We start from the raw sequence: 16471 nt of genomic DNA on the forward strand, positions 1-16471 counted from the left end.
TTTGTGGTTTTTTTTTTAGTTCAGCATTAAGTAGACCTGAAGATTAACTTGTCTTGTATAGATCCAACTTCATGACTATCATTTTCATTCAAAAACTAGGTTCATGCATTACATTACACCAGTGTTTCCCAAACTTGAGCCTTTGAAGATGTATGGACTTCAACTCCCAGAATTCCTCAACCAGGCATACTGGTTGGGGAATTCTGGGAATTGAAGTCCATGCATCTTAAAATAGCCAAGTTTGGGAAACACTGCATTACACTATGGTACATTTAACGATGGTTCCCTGAATAAACAAATAACAATTGATTGGGTTCACACAACGTATCAACTCCAAAATACCAACCAAACCAGCATTATGGTTTAGCACGTGTCAATCTAACCAATATTTTTTAAAATAATTATTTTTCCTTAACATTTTATAAGAAAAACAAAATAAGAAAAGAAGTGATGTGCTGTAAACCCATGAGCAGAATTATATTCCAAACATGGTTTCTATATGAGATTAAATGTTGCATAAAAATTTATTTTTCAAATAGAAATTTTAGACTTCTAAGTCTTGTAAAGTCCATTAACTTTACCAAAAGAATTGTACATGCTTTTCAGTTAAAAGTAGCTGTTAGTATACTACATACATACAGACTTTGATAATATTCAATCAAAAGATGGCAGGTTGAAAAGGGAATTCAACTTTTAGAATTTTTTCTAAAAACTGGAAATTAAAGTAGCAAACAACATTTTGAAAAACTCAAACCACAAGGTGCATTTTTCAATATGGTTATCAAAGACTATGATTTGACTGATTGCCTGAATTAGCTAAAGACTACTGAATTTGAAATACAGTATCAGAATTCCCTGTAATTTGCTTCTGTGAACTAATTCTTTTAATGATAGTACTGACCAAGTGCTGGAAAGATTTCAGCAGGATAAACTCATATCTGTAAATATAATGTGCTTACTATATCTTTGGCCCCACCTTCTGGAGAATCTGCACATTGCAGAAATTTAGTCTTTTGGTTGATTCATAGAGCAAAAATTTTGCCAGCTATCTCATAGGAAAAATACTGAGCTATATATCCTGTCAACAACTGTACTGTCCATTGTTTAGCCCAGCTCATGCAATTTTTCATAAACAACATGTAGCACGAGAAGGTCAGCTTGTAGATTGGCTGCTGAAACCCAACAAGCTTAACCAGGTCTGGTGGCTTCATTCCTACACATTGCTAAACTTGGATAGTTTTAACCCCTTAGGATTTACAAGCTTTTATCTGTTGTGGGAACTCAAACAGGTTGATTAGTTTATAATCCAGTGTATTGTGTAAATGAGTTAAATCAGTAACTAAGTTTAGGATGATAGACAAAAATAGTAATTGCATTCCACAAGTTATTATAATTAAGACATTACTAGTTAAGACTCTATCCTTTCCCAATCTAAACCAGTTCAAATGGGATTACAGTCTCCAGAATCCCCAATCATACGGGAATTTTGGGAATTACAGTCCCAATACACCTGAACTAGACCACATGGAAAGAGACTGTGGTTTTGCACTGTGTTAGTGGCCACCAAATTGAAGCATTTCAAGGGAAAAAGTTTTTGGTGGTCCTCATTATATTGCATCCCTTTAAAAACACAGAAATAACAGAATAACAGATAGGAGGTCATTGGAGGTCTTCTAGTCCAACCTCCCATATCACTTCAGCAAATAGTTGTCCAATCTCTTCTGAAAAACTTTGAGTGTTGGAGCATTCACAACTTCTGGAGGCAAGTCATTCCACTGATTAATTGTTTTAACTGTCAGGAAATTTCTCCTTAGTTTTAGGTTGCTCCTCTCCTTGATTAGTTTCCACCCGTTGCTTCTTTTCCTGCCTTCAGGTGCTTTGGAGAATAGCTTGACTCCCTCTTCTTTGTGGCAGCCCCTGAGATATTGGAACACTGCTATCATGTCTCCCCTAGTCCTTCTTTTCATTAAACTAGACATACCCAGTTCCTGCAACTGTTCTTCATATGTTTTATCCTCCAGTCCCCTAATCATATTTGTTGCTCTTCTCTGCACTCTTTCTAGAGCATCGGCATCTTTTATACATCGTGGCGACCACAATTGGATGCAGTATCCCAAGTGTGGGTACTTACCAAGCATTATAAAGTGATATTAACCATGTGATCTTGGTTCTATCCCTCTGTTAATGCAGCCTTCAACTGTGTTAGCTTTTTTGGCAGCTGCAGCACACTGCTGGCTCGTTTTTAAGTGATTGTCTACTACAACTCCAAGATCCCGCTCACAGTTACTACTATTGAGCCAGGTACCACCTATAGTATACCTGTGCATGTTTGTTCTTGCCTAAATGTAGAACCTTACTTTTTTCACCATTGAATTTCATTTTGTTAGACAGTGCCAATGTTCAAGTCTGTCAAAATCCTTCTGTACTTTAAGCCTACCTTCTGGAGTGTTGCTATTCCTTGCTAGCTTGGTATTGTCTGCAAATTTGATGAGTTCCCCATCTATCCCCTCATCCAAATCATTGATGAAAATGTTGAAGAGTACTGGACCTAAAACAGAGCCTTGGGATACTCCACTGCATACTTCTCTCCATGTGGATGCAGTTCCATTGAGGACTACATGTTGAGTGTAGTTGGTCAGCCAGATACGAATCCATTTGGTGGTGATGCTGTCTAACCCACATTTTTCTATCTTATCAAGTAGTAGGTTATGGTCTACTTTATCAAATGCTTTACTGAAGTCCAACTAGATTATATCCACAGCATTCCTTTGGTCCACTAACTTTGTCACTTTGTCAAAGAATGCAATAAGATTTGTCTGTCATGATCTGTTTTTGACAAACCCATATTGGCTTTTGGTTATGACTTTGTTTGCCTCTAGGAGTTCCTGATTAATTGCTTGACGATCTTTCCAGAATCTTCCCAGGTATTGAAGTCAGGCTGATAGGTCTGTCGTTTCCTGGATCTATTGTTTTTCCTTTTTTTAAAGATTTGAAAATTTCCAGACATTTTTGGCAGGGTTGGGAGAAAACAAAGAAGCCCACATATGCTGGTGTTTAATCTTTCAAATCAAAAGAATGTTAGAATTTCTAAAGATGTAATTGTTAAACCACCATAAAAATAAGGAAAGGGAGGTACCTTGTGCAAACAGCTTTGGAGATTTTTGGTTTTGATTGGCTCTTCTGGAATTCCACTTGACACCTCAGTTCGTTGTTCTAGAAATTTAAAGTATATAAGTATATACATCATATGAACCTCAAATATTAACACAGATAGGTGCTTAGCTTTTTTGCTTGCATGTTCTACAGAATACCAACAAATTGCAACTAACTAAAAAGATGGGATAAACACAGGCTTACAACAGTTCATTTAGTGACTGTTCATTTAGTGACTTTTCATTTAGTGACTGTTCATTTAGTGATTGTTCAAAGTTTGAACATCACTGAAAAAAGTGACTCATGACCGTTTTTCACACTTACAACCATTGAAGCTTTCCCTTGGTCACATGATCAAAATTCAGATGCTTGGCAACTGACTCATATTTATGATGGTTGCAGTATCCAGGTGTCATGTGATCACCTTTTGTGACCTCCTGACAAGCAAAGTGGAGAACCAGTTTCACTTAACGACGGTGTTAAAAATTTACCAACTGCAGTGATTCACTTAATAACTGTGGCAAGGAAAGTCGTAAAGTGGAGCAAAACTCACTTAACAAATGTTTCACTTAGCAACAGAAATGTTGTGTTCAACTGTGGTTGTAATTTGAGGACTACCTGTAGAAATGCCTCATAAATGCCATCACAACACAGGCCTCCTTGGGTTAGAGGTAGCAATGCCTAAAATTGGTCTTGCAAATTCGTAATACTGAAGACACCACAAAACCAAAAGACTGAATCCAATTTAGATCTTGCAACATTCTTATATTCTATTGAAGTAGTACAGAAGGCTTGTCATAATATTTAGGGAAGTGTATCAAAAATGATTGGTCCTGAAATTGATCCATCCAGATTTTGGGGGTGACAGGGAGGAATGATTCAGTCATAATGGATAGAACAGATCTGAGTTTTCAAATAGCAACAATACAAACGGAAATAGAAAGACTGTGGAAAAAGAAAGCAAAGATAATATCAAGAGTAGTAATAGATGCCCTCGGTGCAGTTCCAAAACATCTGGAGAACCACTTGAACAACATCAGCGTTGATGTTGAGTCAATTGCATGAGTCAATTGCAAAAGGCAGCTTTACTTGGAACGGATATTTATGGAGATTCTCAATCATCCAGGTCATGGTTGTCCCAAAGATGCTTTTAAAAAGGCAACTGGATTTTATTGGTTTTTTTCCCCTTGAAAATGTTTTGCTCCTTCTCCAAGAAGCTTTTTCAGTACAAAACTGAAGAAGCTTCTGTTCTGTCCCCGTCCCACACACGCACCCCCACAGACGGCCCGGAGTTAATAAGCCACACGACAAAATCTTTGAAGATAAAGCTGGCAGCAACCCAGTGGCTAGCTGCCAATTCAGACTTTACTCACACAAAACAAAGATTAGACTGCAAGCATTCCGATAAAGCAGGCAAAGTTTCAGCAATACAAGGATTAGTCCAAATGCAGTCCAACAAGGCAGGCAGAAGTCCAGTAATGCAGAGATCACGGATTATTTCTAGTTTTTGCTCATCACAAACTGAACTGGCCACCACACCCACATTTATACCCTGTGGGGTGTGGTCCAGTGACTCAGCTAATCTCTGGCATGCCTTCCCCTCTGCTGCACACGCTTCTCCCTGCGCCTCTGCCAAGGGTCCAGCCAGCACTTATCTCCTTCGTCGCTGTCCACCTGTGGCTGCGGGGATGTGCTTGGCTCTGGGCCTATCTCTTGGCCTTCGGTGTCCTCCGGAGGCATTGCCAGAGAGAAGGGTGCTGGAGAGGGAGGCCTTGCCAACTCCACTCCCTCACTCTCAGAGTCTGCATCTGTTGATAGCCCAGGCTCAGACAACGGAGCCACAACAGCTTCTTGGATGGGAAGGAAAATATTTTCAAGGAAAAAACCCAAAAAAAGTCCAATTGCCTTTTGGAAAAGCACTTTTGGGAGTTTATTTGGAACAGCTTATATCCTGCAACAACAATACCTTTAACACCATCACACAATATTTGCCTATCCCAGGTCCTTGGGAAGGACTTGAGAGGTGGATAAAAATGCCAATTCCAGTCTAAAGATCTGGCTGACAGTTTGCAGAACCATAATAGTAATAATAATAATAACTTTACCTTTACTTGAAGCATTGCTAGCTGGTCTTTTAAGTTTTCTATTCTTTCATCCTGATATTTCAGTTCCTTATTCAGCCCCTCGATCTAAAACAATGTGGAAAAATTATTTAGTAACAGAATTTGCTAGATGCCATTTTGAAGTTCATGCCTTCAAAATCCATGAGATTATTTCACAGCAGAAGGCACTCCTGAGTAACATTTCACATTGCCAGCATGATAAAAAATTATTTCTATGCCTTTTATCCTGTTACATTTCTTTATATTTTGTTCTTATTGTGATTTAAGAACAGCCTCTTCTCAAGTTAATACATCTGAAGATTTCTGAAGCCGGGAAAAGTTCGTGCCCTTGTACCAATCAAATTTAAAAATTTTACCAATGTCTGAAGAATGATATACTATAGAATCATATCGTTTACACTCAAAGGTATTTCAGATTTATCTAGAATTATAGGCAGTTCTCAGCATACAACCTTATAGAGCCTGCCCGATACAGTTGTGATTCTAGTAAAACAGCTCAGTCTCGTGGCAAATCTGATTTTACAATATTTTTTGTTGTGGTCATTAAATAAACCAATGGGTTCACTATGGGCATCATTTTACCAAAAACCAGAAGTGCTGTCATCTGACCGAGGAATGTTGCAAATGCTGTAAATATGACCAAAGTTGCTGAGCATCTGAAATTCGGTCACATGACTGAGGAGGGGACATTGGAAGTTCATATCCAGGTCATAAGTCCCTTTTTTGGATCCCTGTCATAACTTCGAACTCTAACCAGACATACATAAGCTGAAGAATGTGGCACATTGGACTAAGTGCTGTTAAAGTAGCACTTAAGTTGCCAGCTGCCTGCAATTACTGCAAGTTCAAATCTCACCAGGCTCAAGGTTGACTCAGCCTTCCATCCTTTCGAGGTAAGTAAAATGAGGACCCGGATTGTGGGGGCAATAAGCTGACTTTGTATTAAAAAAAAAACACCATTTAGGGGCCCCCGAAAGACCTACTAAGCAGGTATATACAAAAGTATGAAGGCTATTGCTTAATGCATTGTAAGCCACCCTGAGTCTCCGGAGAAGGGCGGCATATAAATCGAACTAATAAATATATAAATAAATAAATAAGACTACTACCTCTATAATCAAACACAATAGGTTGCCTCAAATGCCTTAAAGTAATACGGAAGTAAGTTTCCTCTTGAGTCATCTTTGAACATACATGTATTAGATATTTACTTGCACTGCATTATTTGTTCAACATTACTACATTATTGCTTTTATCATTAATATCTGTATGCTGCCTGCAGTTTACTGAGGCAACAAATAAACAGAATAAATAAACGTTTGCTATGTAATTGCTTTTAAATCTTATTTTTTCAAAACTAAATAAATAATAAAATAACAATTTAGGCTTATGTTCCACCTTTTCTCCTCAGCTCAAGGTGTTTTATATAAATCCCTTCATATATTTTTTCCTCACAGAAAGAATCCCTGTGTGAGAGAGTAATTGGTCCAAAATCACATGAGAATGAAAAGTTTGACAATTATAAGACATTATCCTTCTTAAAAATACAGCTACATTCAATTTGGTATATATTATCATCTTTGCCAACAATTTTCACTTAGTTACTCCTTTGGATGGTGAGTGGGTGGGTGCGTTTGAGAAAAAAATGCAGATGTGTAATAAAAATATTAAAAAAGACAGAATAAAACTTTTGACTTTAGTTTTAATATTCATAGTGAACTGCCTATATGTGATTAGAGATATAACTTTTCTCTTTGCTTCATGAGCTTTCATGATTTTTATCTTCAAAAATGCCCCTTTTTCTGTTTTTATATTTTTCTGTATTTTGTTCAATGATTAATTGGATAACTGTTTCTTCCAAATAGCTGCATCTCAAGTATTTGAGACAGATATGCAGTTAATGACCCTGTTAATTAATGAGATAGTTATACAATATTACAGAGCACAACAGCAGGAGCTATTTAAAAATTAGATTACATTAATCCTATATTATAATGTCATGTAATGTAATGTAAGTTGTGTTTATATATGTATAGTAAGTATTGTATTTCAACATAACTTTTAAATATAAATGCACAAGACTGCAATACATGAATAGATTTGCTCATGTTCAAATCAAAAGTAATAATAACAAAAGTCTAATTGAAGTGTTTTAGTTGATTAATGGCCAAATAAATGGAAGTATTAACAGAAAATTATCCAATGAAAAGGAAGAATTGTATAATAGTTACAACATCTCCCTTTTCAGTTCCCATATTCTGAGGGGGGGGGGTCTTCTGTAAATCTGCCAATCCCGCTTATTTCTCAGTCCTTCCTTCTCACACATACATGAAGATGATTTCACTACGTGGTGATCTGAACTCAGAGAATGGCTTGGCTCCTAGGATATTGAAATAGATTATTCAAACCTGGCGAATCAGATTGTGCAAATGTTGATGCTGAGAATGGATCACACGGTCCAGGTGAGTAATTTGCTCCTGAAGAACACACATCTCTGACTGAATTTTTACACAGCTGGAACAAATGAGAAAGAGAAATCAGCGAATGCATGCATTGGCAAAGCACTAAAGGAAGAAAAATGAAGACTATCTGGGATAAAGCCATTGAGAAAATTTGCATGTACTTTATGGAAGATGGACCCTTTCTTATTGACCAAATGGGCAAATGACGATGAAATGTTCATGTTAGTAGGAACTGATCAAAAAATCTCTTGTTCCAATGGAATTTAGGTTTTGTTAACATTTTTTTTCTTTTCAATTTTATGAATGTGTCCCTAGAAGGTTGAAATGCTAATTAGCAATGACAAAATCAAGAAACCAAATTTGGATGATCTTGTCAACTTGCAAAACATTTCTGGTCTGCTCTCGAGTTGTCATGGGCAGAAAGGAGGGAGATCTGTCAGTGTAGTTCAGCAGCCATGTTTACAAACACATTCCATGCATACCTTCCTCCAAGGTTGGATCTCAGATTACCAGAGCCAGTTTGTGAGGCATGGTTTCTACAGCCCACGAAAGTGCCTCTTGGAGAATGTGATTTATGACACAGCTTGAGAGGAGGTGGGGGGGAACAGGGTCATAGTTGAAGTCAAGATGAAGAGGAGCTGTAAATCTGCTCCCACCATCTATCATGTGCAGATTTTCCAGAGTTTCTGGCATAGGAGAAGGGTATATTTGATGGAGTCTATCCCACCAGTATTAAATGATACCATTGAACAGTATTTCCTAATTAAAATGAGATCAGGTGAACCTGCCATTTTACAGATTACATTTTTCTTTCAGCTCTTGTATAATTTACAGAGTGGTCTATCTTTTACTAACACAAAGATTTTCGTTTGCTTTTAAAAACCTGGCAAGGGTTTATAGACCACTATTGATCTAGGTTTTGAGGCTTAAAAAAAATTGTGAAGTTCACTAACCTTCGAGCATTCTCCGCTTTTGACATCATCTGATGCAACTTCTGTTTTAAAAGCTGTTTCTTTTCATCCAGTGTTTTCTTCTCCTAAAGAGAGCAAAGGAACAATGATTGTGCCTGGTGTACATCTTTTCTTTAACAATCATCATCATCATCATCCAAAGTTCAAGCATTCCTCATAATTCACCTTCAGGGATGACCACAACACCTGGCAAACTGCAGATTTGCAAAACTTTCATTGTTGGAAGAGGAGAGATGAAGTCATCCTGTTCTAAACTTCTACTGGGGACAGGAATCCAGATTAAAACCTGGTTGACCAGAATCTACTTGAATGTTTTTAATTTAAATCAATTCACCCTTCCTTTAGTCTACTCTAAAGTTACAATCAGAATAGAGCTGGAAGAGATCTTGAAGATCTTCTAGTTCAACCACCTACTCAAGCAGGAGACCCGATATCATTTCAGACACCTCCAGTGATGAAGTCCCTACAACTTCTGAAGGAAAGCTGTCCCACTGGTTAATTGTTCTCAGTGTTAGGAAGTGTCTCCTTAATTCCAGGTTGCTTCTCTCCTTGATTAGTTTCCATCCATTGTTTCTTGCCTTGCCTTTTGGTGCATTGGAGAATAGATTGATCCCCTCTTCTTTGTGGCAGCCCTTCAAATACTGGAATACTGCTATTATGTCACCCCAGTCCTTCTTTTCACTAGACTTCTTCTTCTTCTTCTTGTGCCATATCCATCATCGGACATTGGCAATCATGTTGGCAATCCTATTCTTGTCAACAGCCGCATGAAAAAGTGCTGCTGAGTTTTGTCCAAATCAGTCCCTTAGGTTTTGAAGCCATGATGTTCTTCTTCTGCCTGGACCTTGTTTGCCTTCAATCTTTCACTAGACTAGCCATACCCAATTCTTGCAACTGTTCTTCATAGATTTTAGTCTCCAAGCCTTTAATCATCTTAGTTGCTCTTCTCTGCACTTTTTCCAAAATGAACTACTGTTATTCTTGGGAACAATTTTCTTAACATTCATGTTTCCTTCTGTAGCTTAAAATAATTTTATAAAATGGGTTCATTCAATAATCAGCTGAAAAAAAATATTCCTTTAATCTTTTATTTTCAAAGCTAAACATACCCATGTCTTCAGTCTCTCCTGTGCCAGTTTTTGCCAGTTTTCTGATCCTCCTTTCCTGTTCTTCTCTGAACCTTTTTTCAGTTTGTCTGAATCTTTCTTAAAATACGATGCCTTCATTTGTCTCAGATTCTATGAGGGAAATGATTCATGTAACATGTTCAACTAGGATTGGACATCTTGAGGTGGTGGTTGAACATGGCATTAGGAAAATGCCAACATCTTAGCAGGTTAAGTGAGCCAGTCTGTCACATTAAGCCAACTTGTTGTTTATTTGGATTCAGCACATTCTGCAAACAGAGCAACTATGTTTTGTTAATCTAGGTTTAAGGGAAAAATGGGTGAAATTAAGTATTTTTTTATCAGGGCAACCTGGTCTACCCAATTATGGGACAGAGCATACTGCTTCCGCTTTCATCTTTCAGCCCCAATCCAGGAACCTTCACAGGAAGTCGATTTTACAACAAAATATTTGTGTGTGTGTTTGTGTTTGTGTTTGTGTGTGTGTGTGTGTGTGTGTGAATTTTGGGTGAAATGTTATTTCAAATTCCAAACCACGTTAAACGAAAAAGGAATCTTTAGAAACAAATTAATGTTTTAGTATTTTGCCAGAGAGGGCAGTTCTATCTAGTAAAGGATGCCTACCTAACCAGAAACTTGTCATGAGGATGTTACAACTATAATTTTGATGAGTTTAGCTGTTTCACAGGACCAGAGGTGAACATCATGTTTTTGATCATTTCCCATTTCCAAAACCTCTCAGTCCGAATCCTTTGCTGAGATTCTATTAATGGAATGTGATTCCTTTGGCTTCCAACTTAATTACAGAAGCATAAGGTGACTTGGATTTTAGATAACACACTTATTCCAGTAACTCTGTTTGCTTCACAAGTGTCACTGCTTATTAGTGAATCCACTGAGAGAGTTTTGCAAAAGGCCTTGCCGGAGTGTTTTTCAATAACAACAAAGAATGAATATTGTAGGAATTCAGATGGCTGTCACAAATTGGCTTTCTTCTGTTTTCCGGGGAAATAATAGCTCACCTCAACCGTTTTCTGTTAACACCTACATTAAAAAAATTCTTTCTTGCCTCCAGATCCCACACACTGTCACACACTTTAATGTCAAATACAGAGTGTCGTGCAAAAATCTACTTATTAGTAAGGAATATGTAAATATTTGTCATTTCTAGTTCCGGCTTGAAAAAAAAAAAAAAAAAAGCTTCGCCAATTGAAAAGTGTGAGATTAATCATCCGTTTCATACAAAAAGCAATCACAATATTTGACCCGACATGCTCAGTACAACCAACAATAATACGTACTTACAGGTAGTCCTTGACTTACAACCCCAATTTAGTCCAAAATTTCCATTGTTAAGCAACACAGTTTTTGAGTGAGTTTTGTTCACTTTTCTTGCCACAGTTGTTAAACAAATCACTGCAGCTGTTAAGTTAGCTACACGGTTATTAAGTGAATCTGACTTCCCCTTTGATTTTATTTATTTATTTTATTTATTTTATTCAATTTGTATACCGCCCTTTTGCTTGTCAGAAGGTTGTAAAAGGGGATCACATGACCCCAGGACACTGCAACCGTCATAAATATGAGCCAGTTGCCAAGTGTCTGAATTTTGATCACATGACCATGGGGATGTTGCAGCGGTCGTAAATGTGAAAAATGGTCACGTCATTTTTTCCAGTGCTGTTGTAACTTTCAACAGTCACTAAATGTACTGCTGTAAGTCAAGGAATACCTGTGTTTCTTCATATATACAGTCAGGTCCATAAATATTGGGACATCGACACAATTCTAACATCTTTGGCTCTATACACCACCACAATGGAGTTGGAATGAAACAAACACAATGTGCTTTAACTGCAGACTGTCAGCTTTAATTTGAGGGTATGTACATCCAACTCGGGTGAACGGTGTAGGACTTACAGCAGTTTGTATATGTGCCTCCCACTTTTTAAGGGACCAAAAGTAATGGGACAATTGGCTTGTCAGCTGTTCCATGGCCAGGTGCGTGATATTCCCTCATTACCCCAATTACAATGTGCAGATAAAAGGCCCAGAGTTCATTTCAAGTGTGCTATTTGCATTTGGAATCTGTTGCTGTCAACTCTCAAGATGAGATCCAAAGAGCTATCACTATCCATGAAGCAAGCCATCATTAGGCTGAAGAAACAAAACAAACCCCATCAGAGAGATAACAAGAACATTAGGCGTGGCCAAAACAACTGTTTGAAACATTCTCAAAAAGAAGGAATGCACCGGTGAGCTCAGCAACACCAAAAGACCTGGGAGACCATGGAAAACAAGTGTGGTGGATGACCGAAGAATTCTTTCCCTGGTGAAGAAAACACCCTTCACAACAGTTGGCCAGATCAAGAACACTCTCCAGGAGGTAGGTGTATGTGTGCCAAAGTCAACAATCAAGAGAAGACTTCACCAGAGTGAATACAGAGGGTTCACCACAAGATGTAAACCATTGGCGAGCCTCAAAAACAGGAAGGCCAGATTAGAGTTTGCCAAACAACATCTAACAAAGCCTTCACAGTTCTGGAACAAGATCCTATGGACAGATGAGACCAAGATCAACTTGTACCAGAGTGATGGGAAGAGAAGAGTATGTAGAAGGAAAGGAATTGTTCATGATCTTACGCATAACACCTCATCAGTGAAGCATGGTGGTGGTAGTGTCATGGCGTGGGCATGTATGGCTGCCAGTGGAACTGGTTCTCTTGTATTTATTGATGATGTGACTGCTGACAAAAGCAACAGGATGAATTCTGAAGTGTTTCGGGCAATATTATCTGCTCACATTCAGCCAAATGCTGCAGAACTCATTGGATAGCGCTTCACAGTGCAGATGGACAATGACCCAAAGCATACTGCAAAAGCAACCAAAGAGTTTTTGAATGGACAGAAGTGGAATGTTATGCAATGGCCAAGTCAATCACCTGACCTGAATCCCATTGAGCATGCATTTCACTTGCTGAAGACAAAACTGAAGGGAAAATGCCCCAAGAACAAGCAGGAACTGAAGACAGTTGCAGTAGAGGCCTGGCAGAGCATCACCAGGGATGAAACCCAGCATCTGGTGATGTCTATGCGTTCCAGACTTCAGGCTGTGATTGACTGCAAAGGATTTGCAACCAAATATTAAGAAGGGAAAGTTTGATTTATGATTATTATTCTGTCCCATTACTTTTGGTCCCTTAACAAGTGGGAGGCACATATGCAAACTGCTGTAAGTCCTACACCGTTCACCTGAGTTGGATGTACATACCCTTAAATTAAAGCTGACAGTCTGCAGTTAAAGCACATTGTGTTTGTTTCATTCCAACTCCATTGTGGTGGTGTATAGAGCCAAAGATGTTAGAATTGTGTCGATGTCCCAATATTTCTGGACCTGACTGTAAAAAAAAAGATCACTTAAATTCTTAGAAAGCTTTGGCAGTCATTGGTACATGCTGAATTGGGTGCCATGAAAGTACAGTAGTGGTCAAAATTGTGGAAACTTTTTGGGAAAAGTGTATTTTTGAGGTGTGATGGCTAATAACACTTTTTTTTTTTTTTGAGTTTCAAGATAATCCTATTTCACTGCTGGAATGGCCTGGGAATAGCCCAGACCTTAACCCAATTGAAAATCTACGGAGCCGACTAAAGAAACTTGTCAGTCAGAAGCGACCCAGCAATAAACCCCAGTTAATAGAAGCAATCATTCAATCTTGGTTTCACATTGTAACAACTGCAGAACTAAAAGACTTGGTTCACTCCATGGGAAGATGTTGTAAGGCCGTCATTCATGCTAAAACTTACCCAACTAAGTATTAACTGACATGGTGATAATTTTTGTATATCTCGTTTTTCTATGGTGATAATTTTTGTATATCTTGTTTTTTTCTAGATGTTTCACTTTTCTTCTTTATACTGTAACTGCTATTCTAATAACAAATCCTTCATAAAAGTTATTGCATTATATTCTTGATTAAATTATCTTTCCATTGATAGATAATTTTATGGTACTACTCCAAAAAAAAAAAAAAAAAAGTGGTGTTATTAGTTAGTTTTAGAAAATACACTTTTTCCAAAAGGTTTCCACAATTCTGGCCACTACTGTACGTGACCAATACAATTTCAATTTCACCTCTTCCATCCTCTGTACTCGTTTTTCCAGTTCTTCAATCTGGCCATATTTCTCATTCAGCTGCGTGCTTAGTTGGCTGAGGCTTTCCGTGCTTTGCTTTAAGATCTGTTCTTGTTCAAGTTTGCGGGCCTGCAATTAGAAAGCAAAAGCAGGGCTCTGAAGAATCTAGAAACCAATTATATCATACTATTAGCTCAAGGCAAGGGACACAAACTGATGCTTGGAATCAGTAACACCCGCACTCTGAATAGAGCCATAGGCCAGTCCTATTTTTGGAAAACTCGACAAGGGCCTGTTCTCCTTGATGGACAACCTGACATGACAGAGTTATCTGGAGTTCTCAGTCTCTTTTTGCTGATTCCTACTTGAATCCCTTCCAACCACAACTGTTAAAAACTGAGGGTGGAACTAACTACTATTTTGAGGTAAAAAAATATGGAAAACTGCAGTGTCAACACTAAACTTGATTTAGAAAAATGTCTATCCTCTATGATGGCCTATCATCTTTTTAAAAACTGCTTTAACTATGTAATTACACGTGGTTCATAACTGGAAGACAGTAAAATTATAGAATTGAGGTTGATGGGAATTGGAACAATAATGTCACTCTTAGCACTGGCAGCAAAACCCAGGAAAATTACTATGGGATTTTTTTGTGTAAGATTTCTTCCTGAGGTAGATATTAAAGTGAAAACATCCAGAAAGCAATCTTTGAACTGAAAGTTTGTGCTCCGAACTTGCTCTTTAGCTTAGGTTTTTGTATTTTGTGATGTTCTCCAATTCTTTCTCCTCTGTTCTGCTGCATTAAATGAAGAGGCTGAAGCCTCCAAGCAGGTTACCATTTTTGAGTAATTTACATGAACTTCCAGTGAGAGGTGGCTGCGATGAATAAAACTATGCCTGAAGTTTGTAACTTTGAAAAAAGGTCTAGCCATGGATTTTAGTGGCAAAGAGTTTACTTAAACATAGATACTTTGAATATTAAAGGTCCTTAGTGCTCTCTGAGATTGGTTGCTTTCTTGCAGAGTTTTCATTACCCAAACTAGGTAACATCATTAATGCTGATGATGTTACCTAATTTGATATTACCTAGTTGGAGTAATGAAATGTGTACAAGAAAACAACAAAACTCAGAGAGCACCAAGGATCCCTCATTTCAACCCTGAAATACAGTATTCTCCTTTATTGGTACTTGGAATATTACTATATGAGAAATCTACAATTGTGGAAAAGAACAAAGGTTTAAGGCTTGTTTTAAATGGTAGCCTCTAATATTATCAAGGATAGAAGCAACTTAGAACTAAGGAGAAATTTCCTGACAATTTAAATAATTAATCAGTGGGACAACTTACCTCCAGAGGTTGTGAACGCTCCAACACTGGAAGTTTTTAAGAAGATGTTGGCTGACCATTTGTCTGAAGTGGTGTAGGGTTTCCTGCCTAAGCAGGGGGTTGGACTAGAAGACCTCCAAGGTCCCTTCCAACTCTGTATTCTATTTTATTATCTATTCCACTTCTGTGAGATTTGTTTGTGACTTTCACCTCTAAATCAGGACCTCAAGACAACATTCACAACATTAGTTTTTATTTTCCCCTACAGCAATGACCCTGTTCCATGAGACCAAATAAGAGATTGCTTGTTATGTGATAAAGAGAATTCCTGGAAGAAGAAGAGCTTTGTATGCTGTTACCCACTGTACAGGAAGAGACGGTGGATACCAACTCTGCTAGGATGAATGGACTCGTTAATTCTTATCCAGATTGGTTTCTCACATGTTCATTCAAGATTCCATTCTGGTTTGTCTCTGGGATAGTCTGCATTTTTTAAATCAAAATATGTTCAATTCATATTTAAATATATATATATAGTTTCTCTGTCACAATGTATGAATTGCTGTGTCTTTAAAACAATTAATACTTTCATTAATGTAGATCAGTGGAGCTCACATCAATATGTAGATTAGCTTGTAAGTCTGCTTGCTTTGAAGAGTGGCTCAAACAATGTTGTAGAATATCCCTAGACTTGTTCTCTTGTCCCCAATCATCTTCTCAAAATATCCAGAAGTTTCTCAAAGACTTTCTAGAGAACTATACTTTGCATGACACTCCAGGCAACTGCCTAGCTTACTGTTGTGGCCCGCCAGCTGCCAGCAGAGCTGGTGGCAGACTCGGACAATGAGGAGGTTGGGGAAGAACTTGGGCCAGTTCTGGGGACTGGGGAAATGCTCTGATGGATGCTCAATGTCAGACACTGAGAGAGAGCCAGGACCATCCGACATTTCCCAGCCACCAGAGAAGCAGCTGCCTTTCGAGGCTGCTATGAGTGAGGAGGAAGAACAGCTGGGGCCTGTTCCAGATGCATGTATGCACAGAGCTGTTAGGAGAGGAAGACAACTGAGGACAAGAAGTCAACTCGGGAAGCAAGGCACACGTGAATGCTGAATGGCTCCACCCTAGCTCAGGAATAAATAGAAGGAAAGGGGAGTGGTTGTTGTAAGAGACAA

The 16471-nt window shown here is 38.2% G+C and overlaps 1 protein-coding gene across 1 annotated transcript in view; it reads right to left on the reverse strand.

Moving 5' to 3' along the window:
- Window positions 1-16471, reverse strand: part of CCDC68 (coiled-coil domain containing 68) — a 55408-nt gene that overhangs the window by 3690 nt on the left and 35247 nt on the right. Inside the window, exons 6-10 of the mRNA XM_034401534.3 lie at window positions 13969-14097; window positions 8692-8774; window positions 7685-7790; window positions 5259-5342; window positions 3137-3213 (exon numbers count right to left, since the gene is read on the reverse strand). Coding sequence (XP_034257425.2) covers window positions 3137-3213; window positions 5259-5342; window positions 7685-7790; window positions 8692-8774; window positions 13969-14097 — 479 coding nt within the window. The remainder of the gene's footprint in view (window positions 1-3136; window positions 3214-5258; window positions 5343-7684; window positions 7791-8691; window positions 8775-13968; window positions 14098-16471) is intronic.

Source organism: Pantherophis guttatus, chromosome 2, assembly GCF_059756535.1.
Source record: "Pantherophis guttatus breed Tessera chromosome 2, ASM5975653v1, whole genome shotgun sequence".
NCBI classification, from domain to species: Eukaryota; Metazoa; Chordata; class Lepidosauria; order Squamata; family Colubridae; genus Pantherophis; species Pantherophis guttatus.